Raw genomic sequence first — 21,801 nt, forward strand, 5'->3', positions numbered from 1 at the left:
AAGCCAACATGGATAGAAATAAAACCCCAAAAAAACTAGCTGGTAGTTGTTTAGAGAGAGAGAGAGAGATCAAAATAAAGGAAGCCAACATGAATAGAATACAAACCCCAAAAAAAATCCAGAGCTAGTAGTGGTTTATAATCTAAATTCAGCAGCAAATGATCATCTTTGATTGGTAATTTCATTACCAACCTCCTTAAATAATTTATAAAAAAAAAAAAAAAAAAAAAAACAGTGAAATTATTATTACAAACTCCAACGATTACATTATTTCATTTATTGGGTTGATTTGATCTCTCTCTCTCTCTCTCTCCACAACACAAAGTCACCACACTGACAAGAAAACAGATAGTAAGTTGAAAAAAAAGAAGAAGAAGAAAGAAAAAAAGAGAAGAAAATCAACCGTTAACAAGGCCGCAGGAGAGCGCCATTAATAAGATGGCAGCTTCCTTTTCGTCTTGTGGGAACACCTGATGAAATGCTGAATTCTTGCTCAAACTTATCCTGAAATCATCGAATCGAAGCTTCTTCTTTGTGCGAGGTCCCACCAACTTGCATCGTTTCCTGTGTTGAGCTGTGCAGTCGGATCCCTTCTCTTTTCGCACTTTACTAGTCACCGACGATATATCAGCTACCATCACTCCACCATTTCCTGCAGCTGCCGCTGCCGCTGCCATTGCCCTCCTAGCCTTCCTTTGTCGAATTCCACAGGCGTTACAAAGTGACTGCACCCATCAAGTAGTAGGAGATGAAGGAATTTTTTTTTTTTTTTTTTTTTAAATTTTGTGTGTGTGTGTGTGTGTGTGTGTGTGTGTGTGTGAGAGAGAGAGAGAGAGAGAGACCTTGGGTCCTTGTGGTCCACTCCTCCATAGAGGAGTCTTGGTTGTATTACAATCAGCACAGATTCTGATCAGATGGGTGGATGAATTGCCATAGCTGCTGCAGCTGTTGTTGTTGTTGTTGTTATCACCATCACAAAGTGGAGATCGCAGCTCATTCTGAGATGTATGTGCACTACTAATGTGTTTTTTCGCAACCATTCCATCAGAATTCATCATCTTCCTCATCAGCCTCATCTTCGATGACATCCACCTAATTGGGCCACTATCACATTGTCCACGGTCATCATGCTTGTACATCGATGGTTCGAGGCTATATTCATCGCTGTCTTTGACAATTGGAAGTGGTGGTGATACAAGACAGTGATGATCACTAGTCCCAGCAGTCGAAAATGGTGCGTCAGCCTATAAGATCAATCAAGAGATTAGATGCTAAGTACACAAAGAGGTGCAATTACATAGAGAGAAAAATCAAGAAATCATATATATGAATTTTTATTTTTTATTTTAAAGAACCCCTTTTGTTCTTACCTCGTGTTCATGTAGCAGTGGCTTTTGATCATGTGTTTGGCTAAAGAATATGTCAGATGAAGATGAGGAAGTCTGGGAGGTTGGTGTGCAGAGTAGCAGATCTTGGCTTTGATTTGCCTCTACAAAGGGCAAAGGAGATGGTGGATTGAGATAATTTGGAGTCATTGAGATATGAGAGATAAGAGGAATGAGTATTGAGTGGTCTTGTCCAAGAAAGAACAAGCTAGATATGAATAGGAAGTATATAGTTGTTAAAACCTAACATGGTCCGAAAGGTTGTTATATGCTACGCTGGTACAATTGTAACACAGTTTCTAAACCGTCCAAATCGTGACTTACATGCGCTGAAATCTAAACGGTCCAAATTGTGGAGCCCATTGTGGATAGGTTGTAACATAAAAAAATTCACCAAAAGATGGTTTTCAATGGCTGATCCGTGTCCGTTTCACAGGAAAAAATTTCAATGGTCTGGATGAAATTAGAAAATGTAGATCAATTAGAGGGTTAGATTGTATCCAATCAATCTCATTCTCTCCTTCTCTCACACACATCTTAAGTGAGACCAACAGTATGGACGGTCTGGATCGATGCGAGAGAGTGGTATAACAATTGGGTTATGTGTGCATGAATAGGTATGAGAATAGACCAACAAATCATGAATGTTCATCTCCAGGGTGGCCCCTTGGAGGAGGGAAAGGGAAAGGCCAAGATGGCATTCACGTGACTCCAATTGCAAAATGTAAAGTGGCCAGCCAAACACTCCCAGTTAGAGAGAGAGAGCGAAGGCAAGTAAAAGTAGAAAAAGGAGGGAATGCAACTACACATTCCAAAATGACAAAACCCTATCTGCAAGCCTTCACCCCGCAGCAGTTGGATCCTAATAAATGGAGTATGGAGTTATGGGATGGAATTTTAGGGGACTGTGCAGGTTGAGGAGATGGGCTTTGATCTTGCATGGGAGCATTTCTCCCTTCTTAGTCTTGCCAAAAGGCATTTATTGCTTTGCGCAGGCAATAGACAAGGACAGGCCCTTCACACACCCTTCCTTTGTTGTCCCACCATTTTCATTGATTTGCTTTCTTCAGCTCATTTACAGGAATGGATGGTCAGCCTTTGTTATTGTTACATTCCTTTCTCTCTCACTCAGAGAAAGCTTCTCTACTCTGCAGATTCTCATGCTCCATACACATGCACCCATAAATCATACACGTAGCATCACTTGGGTACTTTAATTTTTTGGTCCAAATCCAGGATCCCGCTATAGATGGGGTCAATGCACAATCATAAAGGGTGATCTGGGCATGTAATGGATGGTCATGATTGAAGATGGACTACAATTTGTATATTCAATGAAACTCTTGCATTAATCTGAGATCTGGACCGTCTGATCAGTTTGGTTTAGGGGAGGTCTCATTATCTGATGGTTTGATATGATGTACATGGATGATACATGTACTATTTCTGTATGGATGGGTATGGAGTATCGCACTTTACCAGAGTATCAAATGAGTACTTGTTTCTCGTTACTTCTGGTAAAAAGGAGTTGATCAGATGAAAGGAAATGGACCCTTCCTGTGATGCCACGTAGCTACCCATTCGACCCAAATCTAGGCAAGGATAGCCTATGATCCGTGGTACCAAAATGGGCAATTGATGAGGATTTTTACTGTTGGAGAATAGGAGCCCACTTAGGTTTTTTCGAAGTTACTTCTCTAGGGCCAGGCTCGGGCCTAAAAATACGAGGCCCGAAGTCCCAGCCCGAAACAGTTCAAAATCCGGGCTTAGACCTACCCAGGCCCGGCCACTTGCAGCCCTACTTTCCCCACGCGAGAAAGTAACGATTATGTACCAGACAATGGAGTTTCGGAGCATAACATGTGTGTAAGAACCGTACAGCGTGGCATACGTGTACTCGATCAAGACTGTACGAGTTATGGGACCCATCTTGGATGGGGTTTAGGTCAAAGGCTACATTTGATTCCATCCTGACCATTCGATCTGAGGCCATCAAATTCATAAGGAAAATGCCCATTGATCCTGCAGTCTGGATCATCCGATGAATGTGATCATTGTGCTACACCTCGTCCTCAGTGGGACCTACGATTCAAAGGATTTAATTCGACGTACAAGCATGCATGAGTACAACCTACCAAACTCTTTCAATGTATCTTATAATATCTCTCTCCAAGATAGATGCATGGTTTGATAATCCCTTGCAAAAGGTTCCTAGGTTTCTTCTTTTTCCCTCCACAGCTTAACATATCAAGATCCACTTACACTTTCTTGTAGGGCTATGATATTTCATGTGCTGGCCCACTTAAAATCTTGATCAAGCCTGGCTAGAAAGAGACGGCCCAAATCAAAATCCAAGACAGATAATTTGATATAGAGCGGTTCGCGGACAATTTCATGGCCAAGATGGATTAGAAAAGACCCGGTCAACAACCAAAGTGATCAGGACCATCGGACCTTAAATCGGGCATTTCTCGCAATCCAGAATAAGATATCGGACGTAAAATATACGATTTCGGAGTAAGATGAGCTACTTTAGCCACCAAACCCCGTTATGCCGGGTTGCACAAACCGGATTTGCGAAATACCATCAGATCGACGGTCTTTTTCTGTTTTAATTTCATTTTTACTATAAATAGTAAGTTTGATTTTAATTATAACTCTTCATCCGTTAGGCTTTAGGAATTGCACCCAAGGTGAAAAGTGCTTAGAATAATTAAGATAAAAGTGTGGTGAAGCCAAATCTGGCATTTACTATTTTTGGCCGAAAACCTTGTGCATTGATAGACATTACGACCGTCTGTAAATAGTAAGTTTACTATTTATAGTAAGTAGCAAATTCTATGAGTTTTAGTTGTAGTTTGATTTTGAAATTTCTTCATTGCTTAATATTTCTATTTAAGGGGTTGTGAGCTCGTTTATTTCATTCATCAATCAAATTACGAATTTCATAGAATTTATTTCTATATTTTCTTTTTCTCCTTGTGGATTTGAGGAGTCCAAAGGAGCTCCGTGGATTAAGAGTAGTTATCCTTGTGGAAGACGGTGATCAACCTCATCACGTTCATCCCTGCGTCATAATCTCAGGTCAAGCCCATTAACACCCATAATCTTAATTTACGTGAATCATGATCATAGGTTTTAATTTCATCATTTTATTTAGAAAATCACCATGTTATCATGTACATGGAGCACATCAATACATCATGCACACGTTAGCATTCAAAGATACACAGCCTACTATAATAAATAATTAAATAAAAGAATTACTACACAAATATCTTACAATTAATGCAAATGATAAGGAAGATTCTTAAATTAAATAGCTTGGCCTCTCATGGTGCACAAAGAGTCCCTTATCCGATTTCAATCGCACGATAATATCCATCGATCACAAAAATCAGAAGTAATTTCTACGATCAGAAATGATGCTACGTACAATGCTTGTGAATCACTATTGGGCATGTTTTCGACTGAGAGAAATGAGGTGAAAGGGACACTGTCACTATTCCATGAGGTTCACCTCAATTATAGAGAGTGAGTCCAAACAAGGGTAGTTTTCGCTGCAGTTCTTGCAAATCTAAGGGCCATGGCTTCATGCCACATGACAATGTCCTTAGTGGTCCCATGTCGGCCCACAAGATACTATTTTTCGGTACGAAATTTCCAGAAAGAAAAGTTTACCAAAAGAAAGGGGTAAAAAACGCTGAGAAAAACAAAAGAAATGAAAAACGGATTGCACGCACGGCGGATGACACACTGCCGACGCCATTAAAGTAGCAAAGTTCTGAAAGCCCCACTGTTATGTATGTGGGACGCTGATTGCGTCCTACCCGGGCAGGGCTCTGTGGGGCCCAAAGTGATGTAAGTATTTTATCCATGCTGTTAATTTATTAGACCATTTTAAGTTATGATCCAAAGAGCGAGTTAGTTCCACAGCTCTAGCGGACCACACCCAAGGAAGCTGCAGTGATAATGACGCCCACCGTTGAGACCTTTATGAGGGCCAATGTGATGTTCTTTAACCATCCAACCTATTAATAAGGTTACGTAGATGTAGATGAAGTGAAAAGACAAATATAAGCTTGATCCGAAACTTCTCCACCTCCCAAGAACTTTTTAATGGTGGATGTGAAATCTCCACTTTGTGGTCCACTTAAGACTTGTACCTACCTAATATTTTGCAACATATCTTAAAATGATTTGAGAAAAATGATTAATGGCATGGATAAAATAATTACATCACTTTGGACCCCACAGAGCCCTGCCCGGACGGATTACCGTCTGGGCGAGGTAGGACGCAATACGCATCCTAGTATGTGTGATATTCACATTCAGCATTATTTTGAAAGATCAGTTTACTGCATGTTTGAAAAAATGAGGTAGACTCAAAACTCAAGTGGACCACTGAAAGTTACGGGGATTGAATGCTTATCATTGAAAACTTCTTAAATGCTACAAAAGTTTTGGTTCCAATTGATATTTATGTTATCCCTTCGTCCAAATTTATGTGACATTATAAACAGGTTCAATGGTAAATAAATGTCTTGGATCGCCCTGATATTTATGTTTTACCTTCTTATAAGTTTATGTATCTTTATAAATGGTTGAATTATAAAAGAACATTTGGGGGGAATAAGAAGATTTCAAAAAACCATCATTGTCCCCTTCGCTTTTTGTGGTGTGATGTAATCCAATTGAGGTCTGCAGCTGACTAGCTAATGCCTTAAAATAATCTTGCAAAATGGAGTGAGGGTGTGGATCTAACACATATATCATGGTGGGCTTATAAAACTTTGCCACGTCAACACACCACCAACGTGGGTAACGTGTAGCACACCACGCAATCAGATTACTTATCCATCCATCAGGGTCGTTTTTTTATATTTGCATGATGATAGTAAAGACATGGAATGGAGTTCGGATCTTGTGTTATAGTGTTGACCAATCCTATCCATTCATCTGACGAGACTCACCGGGATTAATTTTACTAATAGAAATCAAGCTATTCCAAAACTCATGTAGGCCACACCATGCCGATTTAGGAGTTCTATGAATAATTGTACACTGTTCACATTGTGTGGCACATCTGAGTGTTGGATTGGCCTTATTCTCAGGATCTGTGCCATACATGTGGTTCCGAACCTGATGGACGGTGTGAATCTCGTGCATTTAGAGTCAGTCCCCAACCATTGGAGGGAGATGATGACACCAAGCACAGACGGATCCAGTAGATCGAATCGGAAAACGGTGAGGTCGCGGATTGCGTACCGAGTAACTCAGTAAATTCTGTGGGGCCACCATGATTTAAGTGTCTTATCAAAGCCGTCCATCCATTTTATCAGCTCATGTTAGGGCACAAACCCAAAATTGAAACATATCCAAACCTCAAGTGGACCACGCGACAGGAAACAATGGGATAATAACGTCCACCGTTGAAACCTTCCTAAAGGGCCAGGGCGATGTTTATTTGTAATCCAACCTGTTCATAAGGTTACTCTGACATACATCTTGACCCAAAGCTGCTGTGGTGTGGCCCACAGGGAGTTTTCACTGTAGGCGTTCAATTCCCACACTATTAGGGTTGGTATAGCCCTCTCTCAACCCCATGCACCGCCCATAAATTGGAGGCCATTGTGTATGGAAAACGGCCATAAAACAACACCAATTGGATTATCTAAGCCATCCAATCAGTGGCCATCAGATTGATGGTAGAAAATGAAAACAATGAACGGTTGACTTTTACTGAGTGAAAATTCGAAAACGCAACGGCTATATCTGATGTATGATAGGTGTGGTTTTGAATGGCTCCCTGCTAGCGTGTGTGTGTGTAAACATTCTCCCTCTGATTCATGTGACGGCAGGTAAAATAAAAGAGAAATACTCAGTACAGCAGCTATGCATGAAAAAACTTCATGCCAGACGTGTCACATATGTAGAATATCTGATCCATGCAAAAGGTGGACCACATCATGATGATCACTTGGTTCATGAATTTGATCAATCCGTTGATTGGGTGAGTCACACTGAGTCATACAACCGGCCGTACGTCCAATGATTCCCACTCTATAACCAAAATAGGCCTGATTTTCATACCAGATCATCATGGTTCTGCCCACCTTTTGCACGGATCTGATATTCTATAGATTTGATACATTGACAGTTGTAGGTAAAAGTTCACATGCAGCTACTATTGTATGTGATCATTTCTAAAAAGAAAGGAGAAATTATTAAAATTCTGGTACAAGCAGTTCCTGCCAACATGCAACATATATAGAATATTCGATCACTGTAAAAGGTAGGCCACACCATGATGATCAACTAACATGAAATAAAGCCGCGATGGTAGTACACTTAGTCTTTTTTTTTTCTTTTCTTCCTTTTTTGGGTTAGCTTGTTAGTAAGTGCACACACTCCGTGTTAACCACCCCCGCTATGCCAAGACCTCAAGTGTTGAAACGACGTATCTCCACTCGGTCTGCCAGTTTAGCTATGGATCTGGGTGTGTAGTACACTTAGTCATATATATAACAATTGATTGTCCCTTGATTTTGATGTTGTACCTCTCTTAATGAATGGATCAGATTGATTGTGACATCAGTTGATCATCATCGTGTGTCCCAGCTTTTGTACGGATAATATTTAATACATGTGATGTGTTGGTGGACGAAGATGACGGCATCATATATAATCAGAGCTAGGCTGGGCCCACATGCATGTACAAGTTAGATAATGCACATGTACCAGCGTATCTAAGACATCCATCAGGTGGGCCTCACCCTGTAGATTCTACCGAAGAAAGATTGAAGGTAGTCCACTTAGAATGTATATGTGTGATGTTAGAAATAAGTGGACAGGTTCGAAGACTTTAGCCGGTCCTTTACAACCATCCATTTTTTTCAGTTGATTGTGGTCCACATGAAAGAAATAATCAAAACGATTACTTATCTAATTGAGATTATCTGGATAATGTCTTTGAAAATTCAAAGGAATGGATGGATGTGAAAGAGCAGCAATTCAATGCAATTTTGTTTGCATACCCTGATGTGTGTTGAACATCTACCCCATTAGTCTGATGCATCATTCCATGGTGAGCCACGGCCTTAAAAATCAAGTCATTCCATGACTTGGGTGGGCCACAAAACATACAACAGTTGAGAGGGGTTATCCTCCCATTAAAACATTCATAATCATTTATTAAGCCCACGGAGATGTGGTCCACATAATCATGTAATTTTAAAGGGTACAACGGGGAGCATTTTGGATCTCTCCAAGCAAGTGATGGTGGAGATCTTTGATCTGTGCGATGGACCCATCTTGGTCCACATCCACTCCCCTAACCTTAAATGTGGCTGTGTGATCGGTGGGCTCATATCATCCATCTGGTCAGTCGTGTCATAAATTGCTGAGGGACCATTCAATATGTGACCCCAAAGCCCAGTCGTCAGCGTGTGGAGGGGAAAAGTCTATTAATCTGATGGCTAGAATTGTCTTTGGTGGGGCGCACCGTATGGGACGTCCAGATTTCACCAATCACTGTTTTGATAGAATGCAAGACCCAAGTTGCAGGTAGCGTGTGGCTCGTTCCACATTTGATGGCACACGTGTGACGCGTCGGCCATTCTTTGAACATGCCATGTTACGTAAATATGATAATACACTATTCAAGTGACCCACACATCTAATTTGGATTTACAGTATCGGACTTTTCACTTATCAACCGTACAATTTACCTAATCAACGAACCAAAATTAATTTTTTGTTACAGGGCAGGTTCATCATGTAAAATATCAGAAAAAGGACCGTGATCTCTGACATTTGGGCCATCCAACGGCCAGGACCAGGCCAAGCATGGCATCTGTAGTGTGAGCCCCACATTCTATAAAATCCGCAGTTGCCATAAGACCTGCTTTGAGTAAGGAATCTTTTTTAGAAAACCTTTGACTTACGTGTTACCCTGGACCACAAAAATTACATGAAGATAATCATTATAGCCTTGTCCCAGCTGTGTTGTGTCAGTTCCAGGTTCTCTGTTTTAATATATACCCTTTTAGTGAAGCGCTTCAAAGTAAATAAAATAAAAAAGCCTCGACATACTCTCCCACAAGTTATGCGGTAATTCTGGGAATGGATGGATGGTCTGATGAACCGCTTATGTAAGTGGGCTCCTTCATGGATGGGCAGGTGTAAGAAGTCACTTGTGCGGTAGGTCCTATGATTCGATTATTAGGGTGCAAATGGATGTTTAAAAACAAAATGGATTTGTCTTTAGTAAATGGTTTATTTGCGGACCAATTATTGGACGGCTGAGCTGAGCATATGATTTCAGATTTAAGATGGTCTAATCATACCCCATAAGAGGCTCTTTTGGTGGAAGAATTGCGTACTGAGTTAGTAGGCTCTTTTCACGCTGAGTAAACTCAGTTGACCCCACCATGAATGTATTTGGTTTATTCTTGCTGTACATCCATTTTTACTTATTATTTAAGGGGTTGAGCTCAAAATTTAGTAATTTCCAAAGCTAAATTGGATTATACCATAGGAAAGGTTAGGAATAATGATTTCCACTGTTAAAACCATTCTGCCCCGCAATAATGTTTATTTGTCATCTAACTTGTTCATAAGATTATAGAGATGATTCGAGGGAAAACACAAATATAAACTTGATCTAAAACTCCTGTGGACCTCAAGAATTTAACGATGACATCAATTATAGGCTGTTTAGATAGTAAGTTATTTAAAATAAATCAATAAATCTCTAATAGCTTATGTCTTTAGTAGTTTGTTTTGGTTGCTATTTATTAAATTAAAGTAATTAAGCACTTCAAATGAAAAAGTTACTTATAATTGATCATAAACCAAACTTGACCATTTCAAATAAATTACTTATCCACTACCATAAGTAGAAAAGGTAATTTATTTGGTGGTATCCAAATGGCATGTTAATACATTGCTTAAGATAAGTTACTTATGTCATAAGTAACTTATTTTATTTTCTACTTATTAATAAGATAAGTACGTTCGATAAACAACTTGCTTACCAGCTTCTCTTGTCTTTCGTCTCCCTCGATGCCTCTGTTTAGCAACTTATGAAAAATAGAAAAGTTAAAAAAATTAACTAAAGTGATTAAATACTTTTAAGTAAAAAACAAAAGCCACTTATAATTAATCATAAACCAAATTTACTTATATGAAATAAGTTAATTATCCACTGTTGTAAGAAAAAGTAACTTATTTGGTAGTATCTGAACCAGCCTTAATTTATGTCTTTTTACATTATTTCATTGCATGATCTTTCAAAATGGCCATATTTGTTGAGACATCATTTTTTGTTGTTATACCAAAATTACCTTAATTAAGTGGAGAAAATGTTAGAAAAATAAGGTGAAAAATCAATTGGTATATCAGTGGGCCAAGACATGTTAATGTGCCATGCCCCAAATATGGAAATCATGCTGGACAGACAATCCTATCCATTGGATTAATGGAAGAAAATTGGCAACCCTACAAATTCAATGTGGAACAATACACTTCTTGGATAAGGCAATCTAATTTTGTACATGATGCCCCACCCTCAGTACCATTAGTGGTAATAGGCGAGCGGCCCATCCGACACTATGAGGCTCAAGGGCCAGCCCAAAGATTTGTTGGGCCAGGGCTAGGCCTGGCCCAAATTTTGATCTGATTAATATTTCCCAGATAAATGTTTCTAATCCATCCGTTGATCGAGTGGGCCCGAGTAGTAGGAACTGCTCGTCTATTTACAACACTGTGATAGGCCCACTGGATAGATCAATCAATGAAGGAGGGGTCCACTTGATCCCCTGTGTGGTGGACATTAGAGCAAGATGAAAATTGGGATGTAACTCCAAACAGCCAATTGAACTGGTGATCCAAATTCCTGACAGTTTGATTGGTTGCCATCAAACAGATGCTGGTCCAAAATTCAGTGTGCAAGTTGAATTTCCTTCTCTTAGCTGAATTCCAAAAAAATCATGACATTGGGATCTCGTGTTGCATTAAAGCTCCTTTGGCTAGAAATTCTACTGATGAATTACTACTTTTCATGACCCATGACAAACACAGCCATGATGATAGATTTTTACCAGAATGTGTAATTCTCGCCAGAACTTTGATGGTTGGCGAAAGTAAATTAAAATAGGAATTTTTACCATGAAATTCCTCAGTAATTTGGATTTTACTAAACAGTTTATCCAAGATTTGGAGTTAGGAAGAGGTGCTTTCTGAAGGGTGAAATAACCAAAATGCATGCCTTATTTCTTTTAAAAGTGGTGAGGAGAATTGTTGGGTCCAATTGCCATGTTTATGATATCTAATCCATCCAACAGATGCACCTCACCACTATGCTAAGATGGAAATAAAAAATTTAAAAAAAATAAATAACAGGGATGCAATCATTAGCTGGGCTGCAGCATAAAAACAGTATATACCACCCAAAAATATCCAAATTCACACATAATGCATCTGATGACTTGACCGGCTATATTTTTTGTCTGGGTAATATTATCATGTTCAAGTGCATATGTTGCATGGGTTTGATTTCACATACATACCATTCTTGACTGATTACTTTTAAAGAGATAAAAAACCTCAAAAAGGCATTTTGGCAATTCTTTTCCTCAAAAGGCACTCCACAGGCATTTTGGTTCATGGAGGCATTATTTTGTAAACTGAGAATCCCAGTGGACTTTGCTGTAAAGATCCTAATAAAAATCCAAGCCATGGTTCCCAATTTAGGTGATCTTAAACCCATGATTACATTAATTTGATATCCTAAGTGGCTGATTGGTGAACATAAAATGCTATTACAAATCAAAACTCGTTCATGGTCTGAATTCATCAAACAAGATACATCAACTAGCTATTAGGATCATTCAATCAATAATATCACTATCTTAATAAATAAATAAATAAAAATCAATATGCCTTTTCCATGGTGTGTGACTGCTTTTGGTAGCTTCTCTTTCAAAATAGAAAGTTATTCTAAAGTAAAAAAAAAAGTTACTTTTGGTAGAAATATTTTTCTTAAGTTGTCCAAATTAGTTAAAAGCCAGTTTAGAACCATCAAAACCAGGGCATGTTGCTTGTTTGGCCCGCCACCGCAAACTGCCTTTTTAAACTGATGCAACCATTTAAGCAAGAAATCAATATCAAAACAAAAATAGGAAGCTATGATTAAAAGTCATTTGTGACAATTGAATCCAATTTTATGTTAGAAGATGTTTTTTAAGAGATGAATTAATGTAAAATTGAATCTCATTGGATCATGGTAGCAAAGTCACTCTACCATTTACAGTAATCATATTTAAGTCATTTGTAAAGAATTCAACTTCTAGGTTAAGTCCACGTGATGGATAAACATAAGTTCAATTGGGTTACACCTTTGATTTATAACTGTAGGTGAGACTACAAGATTGTCGGTCTAATCACTTCATTAATTGGACTGATAAACAAGAGATTGAAAATCAATGGCCTCATTGAACCTATTCAATTAATAATTAAGATGAATAGTCATATTAGAATGATCAATGATGAACGGCCTGATTGATCCAAAATTGAATATTTGCAGCTTGATTGGTACTTTATTAAAGATGTGCAGTATGGTTGTGTTAAAATTGGAAATGAATAGTCTTAGTTAGACAAACTTAAAGCCAATAATACCAAAAATGAACAATCATGTTAGAGTGACATCACTGTGCTAAAGATGAACAATATTATTCATCCAAATTTAAAGATCAATGGTCCAAATGGACTAAAATTTAAAACTATTGGTTTGATTGTTCTGCTATTGTAGGTGTGTGGTCCAATTCTTCCAAATTAAAAATCAATGGCCCTTTTGGACACTAAAATTGAATAGGTTAATCAGACAAACACCAAAAATGGATAGTCTGATTAATATAAAACTAAAGACCAATAATGCATTTTGAGGCCAAAAAATCAACCATCCAATTGAATCAATGTCACAATCGCATTGTCTTATTCAAATGAAATAAAGATAAAAGATAATACTGGACTAATACCAAAGATGACATCTACCAAACTTGAAAATCAATGGTCATGTTGGACCAGTTTCTCATATGAGTGATGGCTTCTTGAATGAGGCTGCTGTGACTTCGACTCGGATTGATCAAACTCAATGCGTTCCATTACTACTAGTTATCCTTGACTCGGGTGAGCGATGAGCTGACTCAGGGCTAAACAAGTTGAGTCACCAAATCTCGGCCGTTACCTATGATTTAATTTGAATTGCTTTTACGAAAAAACATGTAATGTTAGCTCACTACTACTCACGGCTCAGTGATAGATAGTGTCGCCTTACACATCGAAACATGAAACACATGCGCAAGGTTTTACCTGTTCATCAGGTAATCCCCACTGGATGGATTGTCAGTCTCAGTAAGAAAGCAAGTAGATATAATCATTTGGCGGAACTAGAGGTGTACACAAACTGGGCTAGCTCAGTTAGGTCGCTCGATTCGACTCGGTTCGAAGCTGAGTCGAGCTAATTTTTTGAACTCGAAAATGAGTTCGAGCTGAGTTTGAGCTGTCCCAGGTCGACTCAACTCGAATCGAACCCAGCTCGAATCGAACTTGGATCAAACCAGTTCGGTGACTCGGTTACTTTGATATCGATGTTGCTCACCAAATGTTTGATGAAATGACTCAAAGAAGTGTGGCTGATGGCAAGGAAGGTATATATATGAAACCAACACCCCTTTTTCCTTGATTTTTATGTTGCTCAGAAGGTGTTTGATAAGATACCTATAAATCCATTGTTGTTGTCTCAAATACAGTGAGATTTTGAAGGTGCACTCCGGGTGTTTGTGAAAATGCTGCAATGGCGAACTCGGCTCGAACTAACACGAGTTGAGCTAGGCCAGTCAAGCTCGAGGACCGAGCCAAGCCGAGTTCGAGCTAAGGTCAGCTAGTGGCCGAGTCAAGTCGAGCTGAGGCCAGCTCAACTCGGTTCAACTCAATGTACACCCCTAGGTGGAACACATATGTACATAACTGACACAGGGATGAACGTAATGAGGTCGATCACTAAGTTTCTTTGAACTCCTCACAGATACTCCTTGAATACATGAGAAAAAAAGCAAGAAAAATAGAAAATAAATTCTATAAAACTTGTAATTTGATTAATGAATGAAATAAACGAGTTCACAACCCTTTAAATAAGAATATTAAGCCATGGGAGAAGTTTCGAAATCAAACTACAATTAAAACTCCTAGAATTCGCAACTTACCATTTATAGATACTTGTAATGTCTACTAGGGCACATGGTTTTTGGCCAAAAATAGTAAGTATCCTATTTGGCCGAATCACAATGTTCTCTTAATTATTCTAAGCACTTTTTCATGTTGGGAGCAACTCCTAAAGCCCAACGGATGAAGAGTTAAACTCAAACTAAAACTTACTATAAATAATAAGAACAAAAATAATATGGGAATTCGGTCGCCAATCTAATAGTGTATCAAATTTGGCGTGCGCAATCCAGGGTTGGGTGGCTAAAGTAGCTCGTGTTACTTGAAAATCATATATGATACGTCGAATAACTAATTTCGAATTGCGAGATACGCCGGATTTAAGGTCCGACGGTCCAAATCACTTCCATTTGCGATCAGGCCTCTTTTGATCCATCTTGGCCATGAAACTTTCCACGATCCACTCTACATCAATGACAAATCAATAGTTAAGATCTATCAATGATAAGTCCTACTGCTGCCTCTGATTGGACTCTACTTGCCAGGAACCGTGGTCTGAGGAATATCATATAAACCGAAGCTCTGTGGGCCCACCTGAGCCACATATGAGGGACATTTGAAACTCCAGTGGATCACATCACAAGAAGCAGTGGGATGGAAACGTGAAACCATCCTGGGATCTGCTGTGACCTTTTTCTGCCATTCACACGTTCATAAAGTGATTTCTGCCTTGATGAAGGGAAAACATGAATATCAGCATGATCCCAAACTTTTGTGGCCCACTTTAAGGTTTCAACGGTCGGCATTCAATCCCCACTAACTTTCTGGTAGTGTGGCTCACTTGAGTTTTGGATATCGGTAGAGTTTGGTCTTATGTCGTAAAACGAGCTGCTAAAACTGATGAACGGCATGGATATAACACAAACATCATGGTGGGCCCCACATTACCTGTAAACCCTGGTTACAGTTGGCGGTACCTCCATTTTTCTGGACCACCTGATGATGGCACCAGCTCTTTCATATGGCTGCGGATTAGGTGAGTCCCGGTTGACAATTTAGTGGGTGAGTCCCTGACAGTGGGGCCCACATTGATGTATGTTCTGTATATCTACTCCATCTATTAGTTTTTCCAACTTATTTTAGGGCAGCGTCCCAAAAATGAAGCATATCCAAATCTCAAGTGAATTATACCATGGGAAAGAGATCTTCTCTTTTTTTGCTTTTCTCTCTTTTTACGCACGCACGTACACCCCCAGCCCCAGACACTCACACGTCAGCGGAATTTCTCCATCTATGAATACTCAAACCCTTGAGCGGGTTGAAAGACTCCCGAGAGTCTACCAAGGAAAAGAGTTGTCATTGACCATTACAAGTTTTTATAAGCCAAGAAAGTTTTGAATCAAGCTGATGTTTTTGTTTTCCCTTCATTATTTAGGTTTGTTTCTAAGACCTTCTCAAGGGGTCGGAGGGAAATTAAACATTGGGCTGACATTTTTGTTTTCCCTTTATTTAGGTCCGTGTGACCTTATCAAATGGTTGGATGGAAAATAAACATTAGGCATTCAAGGGAAATTAAACATTGGGCTGACATTTTTGTTTTCCTTTTATTTAGGTCCGTGTGACCTTATCAAAGGGTTGGATGGAAAATAAACATTAGGCTTTCAATGACCACTGTTTTATGTGGTGTGGTCGACTTGAGATTTAAATGTGCTTCTGTTTTCAAGATCATGTACTAAAATGAACTGGAAAAAACTGCTGGACAGGCTGGATATACAACACATACATCAAGATGGGCCCTTGCCGTCAGCAACTCACCCTAGATGGACTGGCAAATAATCAGCGGGGATCTATTGATGAACTGCTTAGATCTCCTACATGTGGTCCTCGTTTCCACGTGCGAGTGCACTAAAAAAGAAAAAGAATTTTACAAATAACTACCTAAACAATGTCACGTTAACATTTCAGTACCTCTTTCAGAAAGGTTTTCAAAAAACTCCCCATTAATTCAACTAATATCAGTCTGATTGTCTTCCCTAAATGATTCGTCGGCTAAAGTAGGATCCACAGTGATGCTTACGTGAAATCCACACCAACCACTCGGTGTTTCATCCATTTTAATCATAATTCTCAAAAATCAGCTTAATCCATGGTTCCAGTGGACCACGTGATTACAGTGTACAAGGCAACACTTGCCCTCGAAACGTTTTCTCTTGGTGTGACTCACACGAATAACATATGGGCCTGACTTTTAGGATTTAGGCCTAAATTATGGCAAAATCATCTAATGGTTAGAGTGAATTTCATATATTAATCAAAGTGGACCTTATAAAAAGGAAGGGTGGATGTCATTCTCAAAACTGTGTTTCTTTGGGTGGCCCACATGAATCACAATTCTGCTTAATGTTTTACCCCTATGTGTAAAGCTGAATTACACATCTAATGGGTGGAGTGGATTTCATATCCATCACATGAATCACAAGTCAACTTAATATTTTGTCCGTAAGGGCCTGTAACACCCCGTAATTTTCAGTACTCGGGTGTTACTATTATAATCTAGATTAGCGTATTTGTATGAAGATACAAATAACGTACACTGTTCGCCATCATTTGATAAGTCACAACTCATTACTTAGTGTCAATAGTCAGAATGCCAATATCTCATATCCCACCGTTGATTTAAATAAATTGGTAACTAAATGTTAAAAACCCACGTATTTTGGCCCACTTACAAGCCCAAATAATTTAATCCTTATAATCAAATACTTATAGAAGACTGAAAAAATGAATAAATGGCTCTAATTGGGCTATTATCCACGTGAACAAATTAGAAATGTACATATATCTATATATATATATATATATATATATATATATCTAAATACAAATAAATAATTTATCCTTAAAAAACATGAAGAACATCTCCAAAGAGAGAACCATGAGAATTAAATACGAATAATTAATAATAATAATAATAATAATAATAATAATATATATAATAAATTAAAATGAAATATAAAATATTCCAAAAATGTTATTTAATGTTATAAATATATATTAGACCATTTAATTCATAACCTGACCATTAAAATCTAGATTCCAGTTTAGCCATTGACATTCAATTTCGGAACAATCCGACCATTAGATCGACGAGAATCCACCGTTGAAGCAAAACATCGTGCCCATCTGACCACTGGAATACGCCATAAGGACAAAGGAAGGCCCCGAATGTAATAATACAGCCCACCTGGGCCTCAGCTCCGCCCCAAACCTAGCTAGGACCTTTAAGACTAGACTCCAAGACAATTGATCGGAGCAGATCAGAGACCGGAGCTGTGATGTGTCCCAAAGCCAGGTGCACGTACACCCAAGCTCTAATGCACGAGGTGCATTGAACAACTCTCTGCGGTCAAACAATGTTTGACCGACTCAAATACAATTTCTTAAAGCAAATCTCCCGCCAACGTACGATCTAAAAATAAGTATCTTGGAACTTTAAAGTGGGCCACCATAGCCACTTCCCGGGTAATCCAAATCGTTCATTTTGTTGTTGGGATCCACCCCAACAAAACCATATTAGGATAAGGGCCCCAACAGAGGAACGAAGGAAATAGCTTTGAGCCGTCCATTTTTAGCAAACACAGCTGGGTCTTTAAAGGGCGGATGGATTGCTGGCGTGAAGGGCAAGGCGGCGTCGGTTTGCCCAAGGAATCACTGGCGTGCACCGCCAGCTAAAGAGAATTCTCTCTCTCGAGCCATACACTCCCTGACATAGATAAAAAGTGGAAACAGATCTTTCCATTTATAGAAAGCGGCGTCTGGCATCGGCGGCCGTCGATTGGGGATGGGCAGAACCAATCCCAGCCTTTGGATCTCCATCTCCTTGCCTATAAAGGGAGACGTTAGTGCCCTCAAAATCCACATCCAAGGAAGGATGAAAGAAAGAGAGGAGAGAAAACTGAGAGAGGGAGGAAACAGAGAAGAAAATTGAGCGTACGGTGAGCTCGGCTCGCACTGCCCCCACTCAGTCCGTGAGAACGGACCGAGCCGAGTCAGTGTAAGTCTGCAGCCACACCACTTGAGGGGTGAAAGAGAAAGGAAAGTGAGAGAAAAGAGAGGAAGAAGGTGAGGGTGGTGGCTGTGTGCGTGACAACCCAAGTTCGGGTCGGACCTAACTGCACCAGGTAAAACTTCTTTCTCTAGGAACTCTAAAACAAACTGGGACTAAAGCTCCACCACGCCTCTCCCGCACCTGAAACAAACCCCCAAACAAAGCCTTGTTCATAACTGAAAAACACCCTGCAGCTAGAACCACACGCCGGACCAAGAACAGGCCCTGTTTTGGTGTCGATGGTGGCCTGCGTTCAGGCACTGTTTCGGGGCCGAAACTGGCCCAAGTATGGCTCTGTTTTTAGGCCAAGCAGTGACGTATAAATGGCATCAGGAAGTTGTTAAGATTGAGTTCTAGGACAGCCTAAAAATCGGGCTTTGTTGAGCTGCTGCACACCTCAGGAAAAAATAAAATAAAATCGGACGGAGAAGCAGCCATTTTTCGACATGAAAACGGCCCTGATGGGACCATTCTTTGGCTGAGAGAAGTGGCAATCACCATGCCACCATTTGGGCATCGACATGAGTGTGAAACGGCCAGGAAAAGAGCCGTGGTTGAGCTGAAAATCAGAGCCGGGAATGATTTCCAAAACGGCTGAAGCAGGGACCGTTTTCACGATAGGTAGGGTGCTGTACATGTTGCAAAGCAAGGAAGAAGTGCCTGTGGGCTACACCAAATACACCTGGGCCTTGCCAAATGCAGGTGGGCCTCACCCAAAATAGATGGGCTGCCTTGGTTTTAGGCCCTGCACAAATGCAGGCGGGCATGCGCACAGTGTCAGCAGGTGGACTCCACCGTACCACAGTTGGTGGGCCACATATATGGCCCCACCTTGATGAGGCAGCTTGTCCAGGCCGTCCGTCCATTTTCCCAGGCCTTGGACGTCCTACTTTAAAGAAGAAAAAAAAATAAAAAAAATATATATATATATAATAGTGTATTGAAATATAGAAGCATGCATCTTTACGTGCATGTGGATACAGCATAATATAATATACTATATTGCATACAGCACCGCTGTTGAATGCGTCCTTCCATGCAAATGTGATGCATGAGGACTGCATACAGGCCGTCCATCAGAGGTTTTCTACGGGCCGGATCTGAGAAGTTCATCCAAACCTTCCATTCTCAGCTCACCGTTGCGATAGTATGGAGTCCCCTCCATTTCATGTAATAAAGTATTACATGTGGGCCCCACACCCATGTGGAACCCATGATAATATAATATTCAGATTTATATCAGGTACATATGAGTTATAACGTTTAGATAGGTATCAGAGGCATGCAACGTTATATAAGGCTGGAATATACATCAGATGCATGTAATATATGATATTCATATACATGTGCATGTGGCATTAATATGATAATTACATGTGTAATGGGCACATGTGGTGGGCCCAACTAAAAAGCTGGCGGCCTGCACTGCTGGCGGGCCGCACCATCAAGCCACAGTGGGCCGCACAATGCCCAAATGCCCATCTAAAAACAATGTGCCCAGGACCGTCCAAAGACATTCTGAGCTGGGCTGCCCTACACGTTCAAAATAATAATAATAATAATAATAAATGTGTATATATATATATATATAAATGCATATGATGAAAATAAAAAAAAATAATAATAATAATAAAGTGATATAATAAATAATTAGGAAGTATTGTATAGCACATGTGTTGTGGTAGGGACCACTTACACATAAACTCACCCAGCCGTCCATCTGTTTTCTTCTGGACGGTGGATTTCACTGATTAACTGACATCAGTAAGATGGATGCCATCTTAAGGTATGTAATACCTCTCAACTGTCCAGACTGCAGGCCCCATTTGTCATGGGCGTATGGTGCATCCACACCATCCAAGAGCCTATTCATATCCCTGGTGGGTCATGCCCATGAGGTATATGTGGTATCTCAACCGTCCAGGTAGGATAAACGGTAAGGCAGGGGAGCGCTGCTATGTATGTATGCATAAACGTCCATCCTTCGACTGTGGTGCGTGGGCCACCACATCGCACGTACCTTATCCACGACACCCAGTCCAGCTAGAAGTGGGGCCCATTTACATAGGACCCACCCTAATGTGTATATTATACATCCACTCCGTCCTTCAAGAACCATGGATCCCTGGCTGTCCATCAATGGACGTAGCTAGATCATCCATCTATGGACATCCAGCGCCAGATGTGAACACCCAAATCCATAGCCCCACTGGTAGGCTGTGTGGAGATACCTCACTTCAGCACTTGAGGTTTTGAAGGCTAACATGGAATGTGTGTACTATCAGGGGTAGCATCAGTGCCATCTAAACCATCCGTTAGATACACCCCATGATTGGTCAGAGATGGCCGAGATATCAAACTACCTTCTAAAACTCTACGTGCCATACATGTGGACTCCACCCTACTATACATGATTCATCTAAACTGCCACCTCGTGATGTGTTGCATATCTGCACCATCCACGGGACTTCACTGTGATATATCTGTTAATCCAAGTCGTGGGAATACCTGACAAATGTAAATTATAACTCTAGGAGACTCCCTGAGTAACCCCGGACCAAAACAAGGCTCAGACCAAGTTCGAAAACACTACCATACAGGTGATGATTCTTCCCCTTGAGCTTTCCATCTTCTCATTAGCTTAAGTTATAGTTTTTATTTAAATTTATATTTGATATCTCTCTCTTATAATCACATGTGTTAGCTGGTGGAAATTGAATTGCTATGTTGCCTGCTTAATGTTCATCTTGTATGATTGTTCATGGATTATTTGTGGATTGCTTATGGAACTTGAATTGGTACACCAGTGGGAGACCCCCACCTATATGTGTACACCCATACTTGGGATGTAACCCGACTGGTTGTGATAGTAATGGACCTTCGGCTTAGTGGTTATTGAATGGTGGTTTAAATTAACCAGTGATATGGGCCTACCATCCAGGGTTTTTGTGTCCAACAGTTTTCAAGGATGGTCTTTTATCGCATGATTTTGATACTCGCCCTATGTGGCTTATTTTGATATTTGTCTTGCTTTGATATCGCCGTATGTGTCCTTGTCCTGGTATTTTCCCTACATGGGCTCGA

General features: G+C 40.0%; 1 protein-coding gene across 1 annotated transcript; it reads right to left on the minus strand.

The window, feature by feature from the left end:
• Positions 1–299: 299 nt before the first annotated feature.
• Positions 300–1,623, minus strand: LOC131218616 (putative GATA transcription factor 22). Its single transcript, XM_058213267.1, has 3 exons — positions 1,371–1,623; positions 843–1,244; positions 300–725 (listed from the first exon to the last, which is right to left on the minus strand). Exons 1-3 carry the CDS (start codon positions 1,533–1,535, stop codon positions 399–401), a joined length of 894 nt encoding a protein of 297 aa, XP_058069250.1. The 5' UTR covers positions 1,536–1,623; the 3' UTR covers positions 300–398.
• Positions 1,624–21,801: the final 20,178 nt, after the last annotated feature.

The sequence above is a fragment of the Magnolia sinica genome, chromosome 1 (genome assembly GCF_029962835.1).
Source record: "Magnolia sinica isolate HGM2019 chromosome 1, MsV1, whole genome shotgun sequence".
NCBI lineage: Eukaryota > Viridiplantae > Streptophyta > Magnoliopsida > Magnoliales > Magnoliaceae > Magnolia > Magnolia sinica.

Coding starts and splice junctions, on each gene's coding strand:
- LOC131218616 (XM_058213267.1), bottom strand. CDS start 1,535: ATGACTCCAAATTATCTCAATCCACCATCTCCTTTGCCCTTTGTAGAG. Junction 1,245..1,370: donor CACTGCTACATGAACACGAG/GTAAGAACAAAA, acceptor TTGATCTTATAG/GCTGACGCACCATTTTCGAC. Junction 726..842: donor GTGGACCACAAGGACCCAAG/GTCTCTCTCTCT, acceptor TGATGGGTGCAG/TCACTTTGTAACGCCTGTGG.